Below are 18,873 nucleotides of genomic sequence, written 5' to 3'. Positions count from 1 at the left end.
TGAATGTGGGATAAAGTAGTAGCAAAACCTGCTTCTCAGGTGGCTGGTGCTTTTTATCTGAGGTGTTTTTCAAACATCCTCCCACAGAGTTAACCCCCCGGGGCGGCACCGGTAGACATTCAAGCCACTTTCCCCTTCAGTTTCTCTGTTGCCTTCTCTATCTGCCTCTGAGTATCTTGGGTTCCCGTGTTAAAGGCATCGGGGACTTCTGTGGTCCTACCAGTTGGGGAGCAGGTCTCTCAGGCATTCATTTCTAAAGCATGGTTTATGAGGAGGCCATTATTTATTTGTACTTCTCTGGAAAGTAAAAAGGAAGTCCTCACCCCTTGAGAATCGCCCTTCATGGCGGTGCTATTTAAAGTCATGTGATAGGCAACCCAGTGTTCCGCAAAATTCCACTAAACAATAGGCTTTGAAACCTTTTGTGAGGTTTCTGTATTAGGGCTAAAGACGATAATCTGCCTAGAACTGGGGAGATGATATTCCCCTGCCACGGCAGAAAGGACCACGCGATGATGCCCAGAAGACAAGATGGTCATTGCGTATCTCTTAGGCAAACAGATTTGGGAGATGTCTAGAAAACGTTGCTGAATCGACGAAGAAGCTCATTGGGAGGTTTGTCAGACAGTTGGCCGAGACTGCAGATGTTTCTAAGCTGACTCAGCTTGGGGAATTTGCTAGACTTGGCTCCAGCGGGAAATTATCCACAGAAGTACTTCTTGGGTGAACCACGAAAGGAGAGACGTACACAAGGAGAAGCATTCTCAACAGTGAAAGGCTTTTAAAAATAAGAACAGTGTTTTATGGAGGGGAAGAAAACCTGCTTTGTGTAAGCAGTGATCGGATGACGCTTCTGATGGGGACAAATACTCAGCTTTGAGACTGGGTGTTAGAGATGGTGTCGCCGTTGCAGGAAAGCTACTGTAGGAGAGGAGTGGAGGCCAGAAAGACAGGACCCTTGACTCAGTATTTTTTTTATTAAGATTTATTTATTTCTTTGGGAGAGAGTGAGAGCGCACGCGTGAGTGCATGTGCAAATGCTGGGGTGGGGGCAGAGGGAGAGTCTTAAGCAGAGTCATGCTGAGCCCAGAGCCCGCGGCAGGGCTTGACCCCACCACCCTGAGATCAGGACCCGAGCCGAACCTAAGAGTGGAACACTTAACTGGCTGCACCACCCAGGTGCTCTGACACAGTATATTTTTATATCATCTTATTATGTGATAAGGAGTAAGAAAACCTCTTGTACCCTGCCCAGTTCCCTGCCCTCCCATGATGATGAACCGAAGAGATATCGGACTTGAAGATCCTTCCCATTTCCTTTGTATAAGAAGTCCACATGCCCCCTGTTTCTTATCTTATCCTTTTAAATTCCTATTTAATATATATTTTATCATGTATGTGATCTGTTAGTACATTGGTACATGCTTATAGTTACAAACAAATCTGCATTTATTATAGGTGCCTTTGTATACCTTTTTCACTCATATGAGTTCAAGGTCACACCGTCTGGGGACCACTGTGGTAGAAGATAGTAGTTAAGAATTTAAACAGCTGTTGGGTGCCTGGGTGGCTCTGTTGGTTGGGCGAGTGCCTTCGGCTCAGGTCATGATCCCGAACTGCCGGGATCGAGTCCCACATGGGGCTTCAAGCCCCACGGGGAGTCTACTTCTCTCTCTCATCTTCTCCCCTCTCATGCTCTCTCTCTCAAATAAATAAGATCTTGAAAAAGAATTTAAATAGCTGTCAAGTAAAAGGAAGAAAAGAGGATCAACACACCGGTTTTTTTTTTTTCAAATGATGACTGTTGTTCAAAAATTAGTTTTTGGAAAGTGTCTCCCTGAAGCTGACTATCAAAGTCACAGTTCTATATTTAAAGGCTCAAATTGCTACTTTCCTAAACAAGCTAGCCGATTCAAACATTATTTTGGCAGAACTTGTTTGGATGCCGATCGATAAGATGGAGGGACTTTGGGGTTTTTTTGTTTTGTTGTTGTTTTTTAAAAAGATTTTATTTATTTATTTGACAGAGATCACAAGTAGGCAGAGAGGCAGGCACAAAGAGAGGGAGAAGCAGGCTCCCTGCTGAGCAGAGCCCGATGCAGGGCTCCATCCTGGGACCCTGAGATCATGACCTGAGCCAAAGGCAAAGGCCCTACCCACTGAGCCACCCAGGTGCCCCTGTTTTGTTGTTTTTTAAAGATTTTGTTTTTAAGTAATCTCTATACCCAACTTTGGGCTCGAACTCACAACCCCAAGATCAAGAGTCACACACTACTGCCAGCGAGGCACCCCAAGGGACTTTATTTTTTAATTTTTTTTAAAAGATTCATTTAATTAATGTTTAGACAGAGAGACTGAGTGACTGAGCGTACACCATGAGAAGGGGTGGGGCAGAGGGAGAAGGAGAGAGAAAATCCCAAGCAGACTCCACAGTGAGTGCAGAGCCCAACACAGGGCTCGGTCTCACAACCCTGAGATCATGACCTGAGCCTGGCACTCAACCCCCTGAGCCACCCAGGTGCCCCAGGTCTTTAGTTTTTAAAATATTTTCTTTCTGCTGCCTGCCTCCGTACGTACAGATACAAATTTCGGTGACTCACGCTCTTCCTAAACAATCACTGAAGCTCTTCGGCTGTGTCTTGATTTGTCTTTGTTTCTTGCCATCTGCTTGGTTCTGCTCCTCCGCTCTGCCCAGCGTCGGGGTGGCACGCAAGTGTTGCAAAGCTGAGCCCTGCTCTGTCTCCTGAGAATGTTCTATGGAAACTCAGCGAATGTGCTTCTCGCTGGAGAAGGTTTTTATTGTATGATGTCTGTTTGGTGCTTGTTCCTTCAATCACAGCACCTACCTGGTCTGAGAACCAGTGTCTAGGCAAGGGGCTGCTTTTAACCAGAGTGAATTAATCCCCACAGACAGCTACAGCTGGCCCGCTCCACAATTTCCGCGCACGGCTAAGTTAATTGCATGGGATGCACTGTCTCAGCTATTAATCTCATCAACCGATTACTAACAAGCCTTGTATAATTTAAAAACCGAAACCAGTGTACTCAAAAGTAAAATACATACCTTGATTATTACTTAATTATTGGTCATTTCTCCCTTTCTCTCTTGGTTCTCATCTCTTCTTCGTAGAACCAAGAAGTGTGGACTTTGTGTGGGAGCCTGTAAGGCCATTCCTTGAATGGTCTTGTTGGTTAGTAAACCAATTAGTCATGTAATTTACCCATCTCCAGGCAGGATTGGACCTCCATCATGCACCTAGATTGTTTTAGATATAGTTGGCCATCGTCTTTAAGCCATATTATGAATTGCTGTGAATCACGGGGGGAGGGGCAGACGAGGCTCACTGTTTTTTAATAAAGCCAATAAACAAGGTCCCTGTCCTAATTCATGGTTCTATAACATAAGTTATTCTTTCTAGCTCACATACTTGGTTTCTGCTTTTACATCTTAGAGCAGCCTTCATCATGCAGATGAAAAATCTGAGACCAGTCCAGAGTGGAGATGTGCCCAGAGTTAGCAGGAGAGGCTGCCTGATTCTGGGTCCGGGGCTCCCCCCTCGCCGCATCCTGCCTGCCTGCTGTCCTCAGATGAGGCTTTGCATCGCAATGAACTGGCTTGCCAGCCGCTTTCAACACTTGTTTCGCCAAGTGCTGGCTGAAAAATTAATGACTGCTTAATGGACATTTCTGTTTCCTGTGGGTTAAACCATGCTTTCCCCCCCTCTTCTTGTCTGATAGAAATCTGACATCCAGGACAGCGTTTGCTACAAGACACAGCTCTACCAGATAGAAAAGTGCAGGCCGGCCAAGGAGCCCTACGAGGTGAGTGACCCCCAAAGCAAAACCCAGGATCGCTTAGGAAGAGTGGATTTCCATTTGGAGAGCAGAATGGAAAGGAAACCAAGGATGGTGGGACATAGAAGCAGCAAAAGACAAATGCTTCCTGGCTTAACTGAGCCCGGAAAAATGGTTTCCAGTCAAGCTACCATCTCTGTCGTCAGACTGTGGTTCTCAGCTGTGACCACATGTTAGAATCACTGGGGAGCATTTAAACATCTGGGTGTGTGGACTGCCCCCTCTGACCCCCCACTGAAGCTCATGGGGGCAGGAATCAGGGGGCGGTGGGTGGGGGTTCCGTATTTTTTAAAGCTCCCTGGCTGACTCCATTGAGTGGCCAAGGTCGGAAACCACTGTCAGGGCTTCAGAAGGCAAAAATAGATGCTCAGAAAAGTACATGAGTGTAATGCCTGGCATCGAAAGGAGATAGTAAATGAGGGACAGAAAAAGTTTTGGATGAAACCAAGTTTTTTCAGGCACCTGTTCCTGGCAACTTATTGCTACCCAGTACATATCTAAGAGAAAACACTGAGATTCTTTGATTTCAGAGAAAAACTAGAAAACTACTATCGTATGGCAAATTGTACCAGTTTTGGACCCAATATATGTGCTTGGGAAGAGACTGTGCCTGAAAAGCCAGATCCGGGGTCCCGGGGCCCAAGCTGAGGTCACCCCCACCACCCATCCCGGATTCCTCACTTGGTGCTTTGTCAAACGTGGCTCCTCTGCCTTCTCACTGATTTTCCTGGGAATCTGCTTGCTTTTCCCCCAGGAGCCTCTGCCATATGCCCCCGGAATGTTTTCATTTAAGGAGAGATCAGTATGGAAGCCTTCCTCGTGCGGACGGGCCTGCCCCCTTCCGCTTCCCTGTTTGGACTCCGTTTTCCATCCTTGCGATTGCACGAGCTGGGCCCCGTCCCCTCGGAAGGAAGTTCTGGGTTGTTCTTGAGTGAGGGCGGGTGGTGACTGAACACCATTCTGGGCTCCTTGGCTGCGACAGAGAGCACCTGGGGCATGGCCCAGGCCAGCCTGGGGACATGGGTGACCCAGAGCCGAGCTGCCAGGCACCACTGTGACAGGAGCCCAGGGAAGGCCACCCCGAGCGTCGAGGCAGGGCAGAATGGCAGGGCTGTCCCGTCTAGGCAGAACCTAGGGGGCGGTGAGATTGAGGGAGGCGGGGATGGGGAGGCACCCGTGGCTGAGGAACCGGCAAGGATGACAGGGGTGGTCTGGGGGCGTGTAGGAGACGCTCCCGGGAATGGCGCGGAGGAGACCGGGAGAGAGGCTGAGTGTAAAATGGTCCGTGGTGTCAGCTGAGCTGTTAGTTAGACTCTGGCGGGGTCAGCAGACCAGCCTATGGAAGTGGCAGAGGCAGAAAGAGATTTCATGGGCTCCAGAAGGGGAGGGAGGGAAGTGTAGACAGTGAGGGTAGGCCTCTCTGCTGGTGACGTTGGCAGTGAAGAGGAGAGGCCGTGTGGGCTGGGAGGAGTGAGGGCGGGGAAGTTTCGGAGGAGCTCCAGGGATGGCTGGGGGTGGGACCGGGCTTAGCCTTGACCCTGGGCTGTCTTCCTCTGAGACCGGCTGCAGTGCCAGCATGATAAGGGGTACAGGTCAGCTTTTGGGGTGGGGGTGTTCTGGGGCTGGGCCCCATGCCCGAGCACGGCTTTCAGGCTGAGGGCTGGAGGGCGCAGGTGGTGTAGGGGGCAGACTCCCCTGAGCTCCAGACCCCTCTGGCCGGTTGTTTACTAACCCTCCTCCTGCATGAGCAAAGGTGTCCCCAGGCCAGCGTGCCTGGAACCGCCCCACCCCTGTGTCCCTCTGCAGGTGACCGCCCACACTCAGTGTAGGGCAGAAACACAGGAGTGTTTTCTTTTCCTGGCCCCTCTGCCAGCTTGACACCTAAACCTCTCCAACCCCATCCACCCCCTCCGTCTCGACCCTCCCACCCCCCATCCAGACAGCACCGCCTCTGGCCTGGATGTTGGCCACAGCCCTCGCTGGTCACCCCTTTCCCATGAACGCCTGCCTCTCGCTTCTTCGCATGCTAGCCAGAGCCAACCATCCATACTCAGATGGGATCACTTCCCTGTTCCAAGCCTTCGAAGCCTTCCTTCACCTGGAAGGCAAAGTCGGTGACACGGCCGCCGCATCTAACTTGTCCCCCAGACCCTCACACGCAGCCCTGGTTCCTGCTGTGGGCTCAGACCCACGGGACCTTCAGACTTCTGTGCTCTCCTGGCTCCCAGCGCTATGCACTCCCTGTTTCCCTCTTCCAGAATGTTCTCCTCGCTTCTCTTTGCTGATTGATCTCTTCTGTCTTCAGACTCCAACCCCCACCATTCTCTGGCCTTTGCCGTTGGGTCCCCTCTCTCTACAGGCTGTCACACCCCATTCCACATCCTGGAACTTGTCCCATTTGCCTGTTCTGCTGCTCAGGGAGTGTTTGACTCATGCTTATCTCCCACTCTGGACTGGGAATTCATTAAGAGCAGGGAGTGTCCCTTTTGCTGCTCAAGCCCTAAGGCAGGGAGGGACATCCAGTCACTTGCTCTGAGGTTGTTACCTCTACTGGGGTGCAGAGGATTCAGAATTCACCATGAGGCTCCCTTGCCTCTTGGTCTGCATTTGACTCTTGAGGAACTCCAGTAACAACGTACCCAGTGCCCCATGTGTGTGCCCTAAGTGGCCTCCAAGTCACCTTGCTGGTGCCCATGTCCTTGGTCGCCCTTGAACCTGACCCCTGCGATTGTTTGTTTGAAAGCATCTGTGATGGGAAACGGGCCTTTTTTTTTTTTTCCACCCAGATTATTTTCTCGGATGATTATCTCATTTGGCCTGAAAACATAGGGCGAGTGTTTTAAACACTTGTTGAAACATTTAATGGTTAGGGTTTCAATAGGAACGCTAATGGAAAAAGAGCATTTCAATTTTCTATGAGCCATTTGTTTTCTCCAAACGGCAGCCATACTTGTACTAATTAAATTACAGGCCGTTACGAGATTGTCTCACCCGCCTCTGTTGGAGCCCAGAGCGTGGAATGGGGCCAGTTAGAAAGCGTGTTCAGAGGAGCTGAAGGGCCCAGGGTTTCTAGATAAAGCCCCCTCGGAGCCTTCATGCGCCTCCTTGCAGTCACCATCCGCTGGTCCAGGAAAAGCCGCGGGGAGAGGGATGGGTTTCAGGTCACGCCCTAGCTGGCACCGGGGTGGCTCGGGGCCATGTCCGTGTCCTGGGAGCGTGCGTGGCCTCTTTGTTCTTCTCGGCTCCAGTTCTGTTTCTCCTAGGAGACAAAGGAACAGAATTAAGCTGGAATAATTTCCCCGTGGGATTACAGGGCTGTTCTTGGACGACTTCCCCACCTTTCTCCTCCTCCTTTTCCTTTAAAAGGTGGCAAATATGTCTGTAAAAGTGGGACATCTGTCTCACCTTAGAATGCCTTGAGCATGTGCCCCAGGGACTCCTCTTCCTAAATAAAAAAGAAAAGAAAAGAAAAGCTGCCCTCAAGGACCAAGGGCCGTGGAGGTCAAGGAGAGGCAGCCATCGTACTTAAACTGGCTTCTTAAAGCCGCAGAGAACCAGAGGCCGTGTTTGTTAAAATCGCTCATGTGCAGATCAAAGTCAGCTCAGGCTGGAGGGCTCCTCTGTGGCGGAGAGCCACGGGACAGCCTGGGAGGGACGCTGTGCGGGGGGGTCGCAGAGGGACCAGACCCGCACGCAGGGGGCTGCTGTCACAGAGCATCACACAGGGTGCTCAACAGCAAGGATTCGCTGTCTCTCAGCTCTGGAGGCAGAAGTCCGAGCCGAAGGTTGGTTTCTTTCAAGGGCTGTGAGGGGAGAACTTGGCCCGTGCCTTCTCGCTATGGGGGGTCACCAGGATCTTCTGGGTTTCTTGACTTAGAGCATGACTGAAATCTGCCTGTGTCTTCACCTGCTCTTTTCTGTGTATGCATCTCTGGGTCCAGTTTCCCCCATTTAATGAGAATCCCAGTCCCATCGCAGTGGGGCTAGGTGACCTCCGTAAAGGTGACTCCCCAACGAGCCCCTCCTCAAAGGCGAAGGACAATGCGCTTTCACACTCCTGTCCCCCAAGCATCAAAGGGGACACGATCGGCCTGTCCTGACCCTGTCTTCCAAGAAGGTCTCATTCTGAGGTCCTGGGGGGTGAGGACTCCAGAGTATGAACTTAGGGGGAATGCAATTCAACCCATCACAGGAGCAGTAAGTTTAAAGGGAAAATACTAAAACTTTCCCTTGGTGTCTTGTTTCAAATCTACGCAACTTGTAAAAATAAAGTGTGGAATCAGATCAGACACTCCGGGCTGTTGGAAATCGGAGTGGTGGTTACCTTTGGGGACTGGGAGAGGACACGGGTGGGGGTACAGTTGGGTTCTGTATCTTGGTCTGGGTGCTCATTCCGTGCGTGTTTTTACTCTTGGAGAAAATGCATTGGTTGAACCACTCCCTTGCCGTTAGAGCACTCCTCTGTTACATGTTTTAGACTTTAATTAAAAACTTGGCTAGAAAACCTACTCAGTGCATGACCTAGAGCATCTGCTACCTACTTTTGTGGTGATTTAAGAGTTTGGCTTCTTGTCTCTAAACATGGAAATGAATAATTCTTAGCCAGAGGTGCAAATGGTAGGGGATAGAGTTTAGGGAATAAATAGCAGGTACAGTTTCTAAATTGTTGAAAATGTTGCTTTTCACAGGCCTCCCTGGACACCTGGACAAGAGACCTTGAATTTCATGCTGTGCAGGTAAGAACTTGGGGGTTATGATGAATTTGTCTAAGTTCTCCGAGGAGAACCAACAGGAAGTGTGTGTGTGTGTGTGTGTGAGAGAGAGAGAGAGAGAGAGAGAGAGATGCTTGGACACCAAGAGAAAAATGGATGTTTCAGCTCAGTCCCAAGGCCTTCTGGAAGCAGAATTCCTTTTTTCTCAGGATGCTTCAGTCTTTTTCCTCTACTGCCTTCAACTGATTGCACGAGGCCCACCCACATTGTGGAGGGTCCTCTGCTTTACTCAAAGCCTACTGATTTAATTGCATCTGAAAAGTAACCTTTACAACAACATCTGGACTGCTGTTTGACCAAACACTGGGTACCGTGGCCTAGCCAAGCTGACGCTTGAAATTAACCATGACATATGACCCTGAAGGTTGAGGAATCTCTCTGCTCGGGGCTGTCTGGATTCTACATCCCTTCCCTTCATCCCAGTCTGGAATTAAAATGCAGAATCCAGTTGTGAGTGGGTTTATCAGAATCCCCTCAGATTAGACTGGTGCTTTCTAGGTTTAGTTGACCATTTTTTATTGTCTTGCTGTAACTCTATACTTGGCTATGCATTTATGTATCTACCTGCATGAGAAGTGGGCTGTGTGATAGTCCAGAGCTTCCATGGCCCAATTTATGAACCAAGCCCTCTTTTTCTCAACTCTGCTGTGTTTGTCCTGTGGCAAAATCAGATCTCTGTGGCTTTCCCAAAGCAACCAGCAAGTAACACCTGGGCCCCTGGGCCATCCCAACGGAAGGTCACCCTATTACTCCCACAGGAGCAGAGCTGAGGAGGAAAGGGGAGGGGTCCTGCTCTTTGAAAGGCAGAAGGCTGGAGTCCCAGGGACAAGTCTCAAGGGACCAGTGCTGAGGCTCAGATCTCAGAGGCTGAGGACCTCCTTTTTCCTCTTCCTACTTGCTGTCAGGCCTGCAGACCGCTCCTTCCAGAAGCCCGGTGCACCATCACTCACTAGCTGCTTTCTCTCTTCTCTGAAACAGTCCCGACACTAGAAGAGTCTTGGGTAGACCCTCCTTTATGATGCCACATTTTCAAAGTGTCCAGTTTTATAAATGTCCGCTCACTTGGGCAGTGGGTAGAAAGTGGTTTAAAGAAAACCAGGAGGTTTGTACGGGGCTTGCTTCTGGGTCCTCTTGGGGTTCCCCCTCTCTGATCTGCCTTGGGGAGTTCGGTTGCAGTGGGGGGTGTGTGTGGGTGTGGGGAGCAAGTGAGAATCAGAAGAAAACCAAAGAGGCCGCGCAGGCAACAGCATCGCTGGGAGCGGAGCGCAGGAGCGGGTGTGGGCATGTCGAAGGGGGAACATAATGAGTCCCTCTGAAGATCTGTTTCTGTTACATAAAGCAGTTTCGCATCCTGTTCCCTAGATCTCTTGTGGAGAAAATAGGGCATGCAAATGAAAAGGTATAATTGGATGATCGGTTGCATTTGGTTACCTGCACTTGGAGCGCGCCCCGAGATTGGCTAGTGACATGCAAACAAACGCATCCCTCGTGTGGGCTGTCGGGGCTGTCGACCATCCACACCGATCCATCGGGCAATTTATCCCTGGCAGGGATCTGCCGGACTCTGAATTCTTGGTACCCCCCCAGGAAACAGGTCACCATGAAATCACCCATTCTTCTGGGCAGGAGAAGGGCGTCCTGGGGCCTTTGGGAGAAACACCAGGGTGTAGGATCCTGGAATTAGGTTCAATAGGGTGGCCCGAGCAGGTGTCCTTATTCCATTTCCCCCCTCTTTTGACCCCCCCTCCATAGCAGCTTTCTGTTTGGTGCCAAATATCCCTTTGTCAGTTACCAGAGAGATTTCTAGAGCCAACCTTGGGTTCCCTCTGCAGAAAATTCATGTCTAGTTCACCTCTCCATGCTAATGAACTCTAGTTAAGTGGTGTTGCTGGGGCCCAGAAACTTTGCATCTTGACTTTTCAGCTTTTGAGAAGCCAAAGACAGCTGGGGAGGAGCTAAAATGAAGCCATGAAACCAGGCAGCCCTCTAAAGAGTTTAAGGTCCCAGAGCAGCCCAAAGGAGACTGTACTCATTGTTGTAGACCAGTCCTGAAAAGCAGGGAACGCCAATCTTGTCTTTACTTCTAAACACTGTTTTACAGTGTTTCATAGAAGTGCATTTGATTGCCTTTTTGCTGTTCAGAGTGTCAACAGTGGACCTGGTGACTTTCCTCATAAAAACAGAAGTAAAAGAACAGCGTGAGAGGAGGAAATTTTGCCAGACTTTTTAGGACAAGCTTCTCATGTGCCCTTTGATGTTTGGGGAATGGGGGCGTGTGAAAGCTTGCTCCCCTTTGCATTAGAGAAGGGGATGTTGGTGTTTCACTGAAACAGGGAGAGTGAAGCAGTAAAGAACCGTGGCCTTGACCGAGGTGGGCTGGAGCAGGCGGCCCCCTCTTTCCACTCAGTAACATTCTGCATTGGGACCCGGAGCACAAGCCTTCTCTGTGCCATCCCCAATGCCGACCTGGAGCCTGGGGACCACAGCTCAGTCCTTGTCCCTCGCCAGCCCCTGTGCCCCGCTCTTTCTCTCTCCTGGCCCTGCCCCAGGCTTCCAGAGGGCCCGCAGTGTCAACGGGAGAGAACGACCACTCTCTGGGCTCCTCCTCTCCTTTCTTCCCACCTCGGTCGACACTGGTGACAGCCACGTGGCCCTCACGGAGACCCCCAGGCTCAGCATGGCGCCCCCACTTTCAATTCCTTCCCTCCCATTTTCAGAGTGGGCGTAATGAACCCCACTCTGGAGAGGCTTTGAAAATCCTCATCAGAAAGAGCCTTCCAAGGCTTCCTTACAAGCTTTTCAACAACACCCATGAAAAATGGATGAGTTCTCTTGAATCGCAAATGCTCTCAACACTGAAGGCAAAAATGCAAAACTGTCTTTTTTTCCCCCCTCCCTGGTGGTGAGGTCAGGGACTCTGTTAAACGGTAAACATCAGACACTCTTCAGGGCCAGAGAAGGACTTCCAGAGCCCTATCACTCCCTTCCCAGAAGCTTGAACTCGATTTTAATTCGGTTCAGTTTTCACTGGCTTTTAAAAAATAAACATTTCAATAACTATTAAACCTTCTCTGTATGTCTGGCTTTATGCCAGAGGCTGTGGGGTGGAAGATACGTAAAATAGGAAACTTCACTCCCGTCAGAAGGATCCTGGTAGAGTTCAGGAAAGGCAAGACTGCGAGCAAAAATAGCTAAATAGTGCCGGTGTTCAGCGCGCACACGAGGGCGTGTGTGACCAAGGGTGGGCTCGGGTCAGAAACGCCCAGGGCGGCTCAGGGCTCCCGCCTCCTTGGCTTGACTGAACACACAGGAGTAGACATGGGGATTGAAGCGGTTGTGTCTCCTCTGGGGGCTGCATCTGAGGGCCCTGCTTTAAATAAGTCAACAGATTTCCAGAAGTCCTCATGGACTATGCCTTAGTTTCTCCAGCGTGTTCTGGAACCAGGGACCTCCTCAGGGTGACCTTGCCCTTGCTGGAACACCTCTAAACAGCGCCATGCTGGGAGCTGGGGGTGAGGGAAGCTGGCTGTGGGCCCGGGGTGGGGTGGTTGGCAGGGAAGGGAGCTTTCCCCGAGCGTCTGCAGGGCCCTGGCTCTTGCAACGTTCCTCGTGCAGTTGAGAGCAGAGTTTTGGGAGTCTGGGCTGTCTCGATCTCCTCGGAGATCTGTGTGTGTCTGAGGCCATGTGTTTACTTCTGACTCGAAGGATGAAAAGCCCAAAGAACAAGAAAAAAGAGGAGATTTTCTTCACCGGCCGTTTTCCAAGAAGTCGGACAAGAACGCACCCGCGCACAAACAGCCCTCGGCCTCTCTCATCACGCAGATTCAGAACACGAAAGCGCTGCTGAAGGACCGCAAGGCCCCCAAGGCCGGCTTCCCCGACAAAGGTGGGTCAGCTCGGTCTTGGACCCCTTGGGTTTCAAGATGCGTGGTCGCTGTGTACCCCTCATGGGTGGCTGTGTGGGTCCCTGGACACACACGATTCTTGCACCCATGGGAAGCCAGGGAGCACACCAGGGGAACCCGAGAACCATCAAGGTCCAGACCATGTGGTATTGGCTGCCTATGAAGGCAGGCTTTGAGACAGCGGGGTGGGGGGGGGTGCGCTGTAATGTGGGAGTAGAGACGAGGTACATGGTATCGTGGTTGGGAGCAGAGATCAGGGAACAAAATATTCCAGCAGCAGAGACTGGGATGTAGGAATAGACGGGGGTGCCCAGTGTTGTGGAACAAGGGACAGGTGTTCAGTATTATAGGAACAGAGATCGGGGTGTAGGGCATGGTGTTGAGAGAGCGTGCACAGGAGAGAGAGCCCGGTAGAGGCACTGAAGCCTGGTCGATAGAGTCTGGGCTCTGGGCTGCGGGTGGGGGGCTCAGACCCATGCTCTGTTGGCTTCTTGTGAGCTAAGATCCTGACCCTCAGAGGATCCGAATTCGTTCCCTCGGGTAACTAATAAATACAAGGCTCCCTCCTCCCGGACAGCACGGAGAAGTGTGGAAAGCGAGCAGTGGGGGCAGGAAAGTGTTGGAAAGATTCAGAGTGCCGAGCAGTGGGACTGTTCCCCTAGGAGAGTCCTGGTTCTCAGCCGGGGAGGAAAGTTCCACTGGATTCAATTTCATTCTTGAGCTTGCAGAAGGCAGGGGATCTCTCTGGGCGGAGCTCTGTTTGTCCCCCCTTAGTGCTTCTGCTCTCTGGCTTGGTCACCAGCAGCGAAGTTGGGCCCTTGATGGTGCTATCTCGTGCTTGTCCCCAAGAAAGTCTAGGTCAGTGCTGACACTTTGGAAAACTTTGCCACCCTCGAGGTGGATTCTGTGCCTGGTAGTTTGCTCGGCAGGTCATCATTGGTTTCTTTGCATTTTTCTTCCTTCGCCCTGAGGCGTCCGAGAGCCTGGCAGGTTGCAGACATTAGCACTGAGTACCTGCTGTGTGGCCAGACCCTGTTTCAGGCTCTTAGCTCACCCCAGTGAGCTTATTCTCACCCTCCTCTCTAGAGCAGAGGAACCAGGCATGGGGAACCGTGCAAAGTCAGAGAGCTGGTGAACAGCAGAGTCCAGATTTCCTGTTGGGCCGCCTGGCTCTAGAACTTTCTCCTGATCCATGCAGCCGCCTGCCTCCTGATGAGGATGGATGAGGAGGAGCCAGCCAGAGCGCTCACAGGCTGGGGGGCTGGGGGTGGGTAATGCGGTGTGCGGGTGACTTCCAGGTGACTCTGGGCTGGAGATGAGCAGGGCGTGTGTGGGAGGCTTCCTCACAGGCTCTGCATCTCCGGGGAAGTGGAGGACGCAGGACTGGGCAGAGGAGGGGGACCACGGGCCACTAATTAGGAGCCCACGGCCATCGCAGGGAGGGGAGGGGAGAGGAGGGGATGCTCGCATGCTGGCTGGTGCACTGGGCACGTCAGCCGTTGGTGAGAATTTGCTTGTCTCCACCGGCGGACCCCAGGCATCTGCGGTGGCTTGAGGAGGAGATTTATTCCGGGACCTGTGATTTATTTATGGGAGGCGAAGAGGATGCCCGGCGGCCTCGGCTGCTCGTGAATCACTGCTTGATCCTGCGGCTGAGGCTCGACGGGGGCCCGTAAAGCCTGGTGGCAGAGAAGGGACGCTGAGGCCGGCCTTGCTCCACAGGAACTTGGCCTGATTGCCCTGCACTTCAAATTTGGGGGGGTTCCCTTTCTTTTCTGGCCCGGTTTGCAAACCTGGATTCCAGGCTGGGCCTGCTTGAGGTGGAAACTGGGGACTGGCTTATGGCCTTCGGTGTGTAGACGAGGAGTGTGTCACCCCTGTCAGAACGGGGTGAGGCTCCGGTCCTACTGGGCATCGTGAGGAAGGAAATTCGGACACTTGCTACCATACGGGTGAGCCTCGAGAAGGTTCTGCTCAGTGAGACAAGCTGGTCCCAGAAGGCAGCAGAGATCCCACTTACGTGAGGCGCCTGGTGTCGTCAGAGTCACAGACGGAAAGCAGCCTGGTGGGTGCCAGGGGCCGGGAACGGGAGTTCCTGTTGAGTCGGGGAGAGTTCTAGATTTCTGCCACTAAGAGTTTTATTTCACAACAACACGGGATATACTTAACCCTGCTGAACTATACACCGAAAAATGATTAAGATGAGAAATTTATGTCATTTTTTTTTTTAACCACAATTAAAAAAAAACACATAAAACAAAGTCACGAGGGAAACACTCCTTCCAGGGTCAGTTGTCTGAGGACTAGGTTCATGGGTCCACAGCAAGCCAGGCCGGGTACGTGTCATTCTGGCTGTGGGGCTGTGGTTCCGCTGAGCCACGTACTTTTTTTATTCAAAGACTCATTGGCAGGGTCTGGAGTTCAGCGACCGAAAGGAGAGCAGATGTTAAGGTGGTGCCGTGGGCAGATCAGGATGCGGGAGGCCGCCTGTCCCCGGCCTGCTGTCCCCTCTGTCCTAGGAAGAGCATCTGGTTCCCTGCAGGGAGCGCCGGACGCCAGAGCCCTTTGCTTCTCGGTTCCTTCTGGTCTCCCTGAGAGGGGTCTGGCTCGGTCAGGAGGCCACAGCAGGCCGGGGAGGGCCGTTTGCACAGTTGATACAACTCTCCTCACGATGTCCTATGCTTTTTCTCCTTTGTCCTTTGCTTTCTTGGGTGCAGATTCCTTCGGCTGCCGCAATATTTTCCGCAAAACCTCAGACTCCAATTGTGTGGCTTCTTCTTCCATGGAATTCATCCCTGTCCCCCCTCCCAGGACCCCCAGGATTGTCAAGAGACCAGAGCCCCCTCAGCAGGGCCCTGGGGTCCCTGGCCTGCCCCCCAAGGAAGACCCCCTGGTGCTGGATATGGTACGCTCCTTCGAGTCCGTGGATCGCGAGGACCACACGGAGCCACTGTCCCCGTCTCATCACTATAGGATTCTCGGCTCGCCTGGGGGGTTGGCCCGTGGGAGTCCCGGTGAGCGGACGCTCTCCCCGGCCCTGCTGCCCGGAAGCCTGTCCCCCCTGCAGACTCCTTTGCATCCCACTCTGGTGTCCTTTGCTCACGAAGAAAAGAACAGCCCCCCAAAGGAAGAGGGCGTGTGTCCCCCATCTCCAGCTCCCGGCAGTGGCCCCATGCAGCCCCTGGGGAGCCCAAACTGCGTGAAAAGCCGGGGCAGGTTCCCCATGATGGGCATCGGACAGATGTTGCGGAAACGCCAGCAAAGCTTGCAGCCCTCCGCAGACCGGCCCCTGGAGGCCAGCATGCCCCCGCTGCAGCCCATGGCCCCCGTGAGCCTCTCCTTCGACTTGCCTGATGGGGTCAAGGGCCAGTGCTGACCTGGGCCGGGGTGGGATTCTGGGTAATTGTGAGGAAAGCAAAGGAATAGAGCTCCCCACGCGCATCAGGGTGTGACGACTGGAAGGTCGCATGGGACCCTCCTTCAGGGTCTCTCCTCTCCCCCTGCCGTGCCGTCTCCCCACTGTGAATGGCTGACACCCACAGACCCAAAGCCTGCACAGCCCAGCCTTGCACAAGGACCCCCAGAGATGCCGGAATTCACTCGGAGTTCTGGCTCGAGGTGCAGTCTCTGTGTCCTGCTTCTGCCCGCCCGCCCGCCAGCCCTGTGCTCACCTCCCCCTGCCAGGCCACTGTGGCCATCAGCCTCTGGGCTACCCCTGTCCCAGCCTGTGATGGGCTCTACGCTCATGCTGTACTCTGGGGGCGCCTCTCGGGACTGTGACTTCTCAGCAGGGAGCCTGTCACGTGGGGACTGGCAGTGTCCCAGAGCGGTTCCCCTTCCGCTAGTAGAGGTGACTCCCCGCAGGGCCCCGGGAGCGGCTGACTCAACGGCCAGGCCTCGGACACCTCCAAGAAAAGTGGGCCGCAGCCTCGGCCGGCGGTGCCGCCCTCTCTGCGTGGGAAGGGGCAGGTAAAGATGGAGCCAGACAGTGGCGCCCCAACGAAAGGCAAAGGCAAAGGACACACAAATGTGTGTCCAAAGGGGACACACATTTTCCATCTTTTTTGTTTGAAACTTGCTAAGCATCGACTTATCTTTTCCAAAGATGATTTTTCCTTAGGGGATGTCAAATCAAAGTAACAGGATTTTAAAAACTTGGGTGGGGAGATGAGAAGCAAGCCTACCAAAGTCACGTTTTCACGAGATGATACACGTGGAGGGCCTGGGCGCTCTCCTACGTGAGGCTTTCGGTGGCCGGTGGCCCTCCCCGTGATGGCCCACAGGAGGGCACGATCGCCGTGGGCCCTGTGTTCTTCCCACCAAACCAACACAGCCTAACCTTCTGGAAGGCATGGGACCTAGTGACAGCTGGGTGTCGAGAAAGAAGACGTTAAGGTTCAATGTGGATGCATTTGGAGAGCACCATTCATTACCTCTGCTCAGTGCCGTTTTGGGGCTGCCAAGAGACCAAGAGGAGTTTCGGCCGCACGAGTTCTTTGTAAGCTGTGAGCCGCCTCCCACGGCGGGAATCGTGGTCAGAAAAGCAGTTCCACGTGTTCTCTGAGGAGAGCAGCATGCCTCGAACGCGCTTTGAGTCTGCGTCCCATGTTCACACCTTTTGCCAAGGCTTGAACCAAAGATGCGTCTCCGGTTCCTTGTCTGTGCCATCCCTGCATGGCTTTGTGGATCTCCATGTTGTCTGACCATGTCTCGCAGGAGCCTGCTGGGGCTGCCTCCACGTGGAGCCTGGGCCCTGGGGCTTGATGGGGGAGGGGAGGCCGCTCCGTCATGAGCAAAATTGGGGAAAAAAAAAAAAGAAGAACCAGCACGGGGCAGATCATGGTTAGCTCAGGAGACAGGTCACACCGTGGCTCGGGGTCTTCAGCTCTTGGCTCGTACAGGCGTGAGCAGAACCCACAGGTCACCCCAAAACTAGTCCGCTCAGACCTCTGAGTCTGAAACAGGCCGTGAGCCTGGAGAAGTGCGAAGCCCACCTTCATTCCCACTGGCAGCCAGCCCAGGCCGGGGAGCTGTGGGGTGCTTCTTCATCTTTTCTCATTTAGCCATTGTGACCTCCTTCTGCTCTGCACGATTCTGACCAAGGCAGGAAAGGTATTTGGCTGACCCTGGAAGCCGCTGGGATAGGCCCAGTCTCGGCTGATCTTGACAAGACCTTGGAGCCGCCGCCTCCCCCCTCGATGGGGTCCTCCTGGCTCTAGGGCTTGCTATGAAGGAGTCGGGTTCTTGGGCTTTGGTGTTATCCCTCTCTGTGGCTCCAGACCGGGTTCCAGAACTTTCCATTGAAAATGGAGCTTTTTAAGCAGAGAGAAGAAAAGCATCTGAAAAAGACCCCTCTCCGTTGGATGTGAAGTGTCTGGTTTCTGGTCAGCGAAGAACCGTTTTTGCAAGTGTCCCGCTCTGCAGGTTTGTAGGCCCCGTCCCTGTGCCTTGTGGACTTCTTACCCTCTGTGTCTCGTTCTCGTATTGCACTTGCCTTTAGAACATAGTGTTTTTCTGTATCGCTCTTAGCTCATTGGGACCTGTGTTCTGTTCCTCAATCCAGGAGCAGCCACGGATGGTCATGCAACTAACTGACCGTGTCACCATTGGTAGCTTGAACTGTGAACTCAGGTTTATTCCAGAATCCAGTGAGAGGTGAGGGGGGAGTGAGAATGGGGGGGAGCCAACTGTATTTTTTGTATGTGAGCACCTGACAAATCTATGAAACCGAGTGAAAGAAGAAATGTTAAATTCTTTATTATTTTATTATATTTATATGGGAAACTTGACTGTCCCTTTGGTTAGGTACAGAGTGTGTTGTCTCTGCCACCCATGACTGTCTCTCATTAGTCTGTGCCCATGACCTCAGTCAGCCTGTAGTTAACCAATGGAAATGACTGACCTATCGCCACGTGAAGTCCAGGAGGAAAAAGTCAAGTGTAATTGTACGATTTGGTCGTAAGTAAGGACCGTATTTATGTCACCATTATTAAATATATGTACTTTTATAATGACTGTGAAATACACTTTTTCCCTCACTTTGACTGCTTCATTTCTTTGCATTTGGTCAATCTTTTTTTTTTTTGGTCAATCTTAACACAATGAGTACATTGCAACAGTCAGGCTGTTTTCTACGTCTGTGACCCCACCTCGGACTTCGTACAGGTGGGAACCCAGCTGTAGCGCATCTGGGGACATCTTCCATTCCTATATCACTGCTTCATTTCCCTCGTAGCAGGTTTTTTTTTTTTTTTTAAGATTTTATTTATTTACCTAAAGAGAGAGAGCAATCACAAGTAGGCAGAGAGGCAGGAAGAGAGAGAGGGGAAAGCAGCTCCCCG

The 18,873-nt window shown here is 52.3% G+C and overlaps 1 protein-coding gene across 1 annotated transcript in view; it reads left to right on the top strand.

Annotated features, from left to right (window-relative positions):
• HUNK (hormonally up-regulated Neu-associated kinase) overlaps window positions 1–18,570 on the top strand; it is a 98,915-nt gene extending 80,345 nt beyond the window's left edge. The window contains exons 8-11 of the mRNA XM_044251026.1: window positions 3,739–3,822; window positions 8,544–8,591; window positions 12,333–12,513; window positions 15,250–18,570. Coding sequence (XP_044106961.1) covers window positions 3,739–3,822; window positions 8,544–8,591; window positions 12,333–12,513; window positions 15,250–15,908 — 972 coding nt within the window. The 3' untranslated portion in view covers window positions 15,909–18,570. The remainder of the gene's footprint in view (window positions 1–3,738; window positions 3,823–8,543; window positions 8,592–12,332; window positions 12,514–15,249) is intronic.
• The last annotated feature ends 303 nt before the right edge of the window (window positions 18,571–18,873 follow it).

The sequence above is a fragment of the Neovison vison genome, chromosome 6, assembly GCF_020171115.1.
Source record: "Neovison vison isolate M4711 chromosome 6, ASM_NN_V1, whole genome shotgun sequence".
Classification (NCBI taxonomy): domain Eukaryota; kingdom Metazoa; phylum Chordata; class Mammalia; order Carnivora; family Mustelidae; genus Neogale; species Neogale vison.
This window is presented reverse-complemented; position numbering and strand designations above follow the sequence as displayed.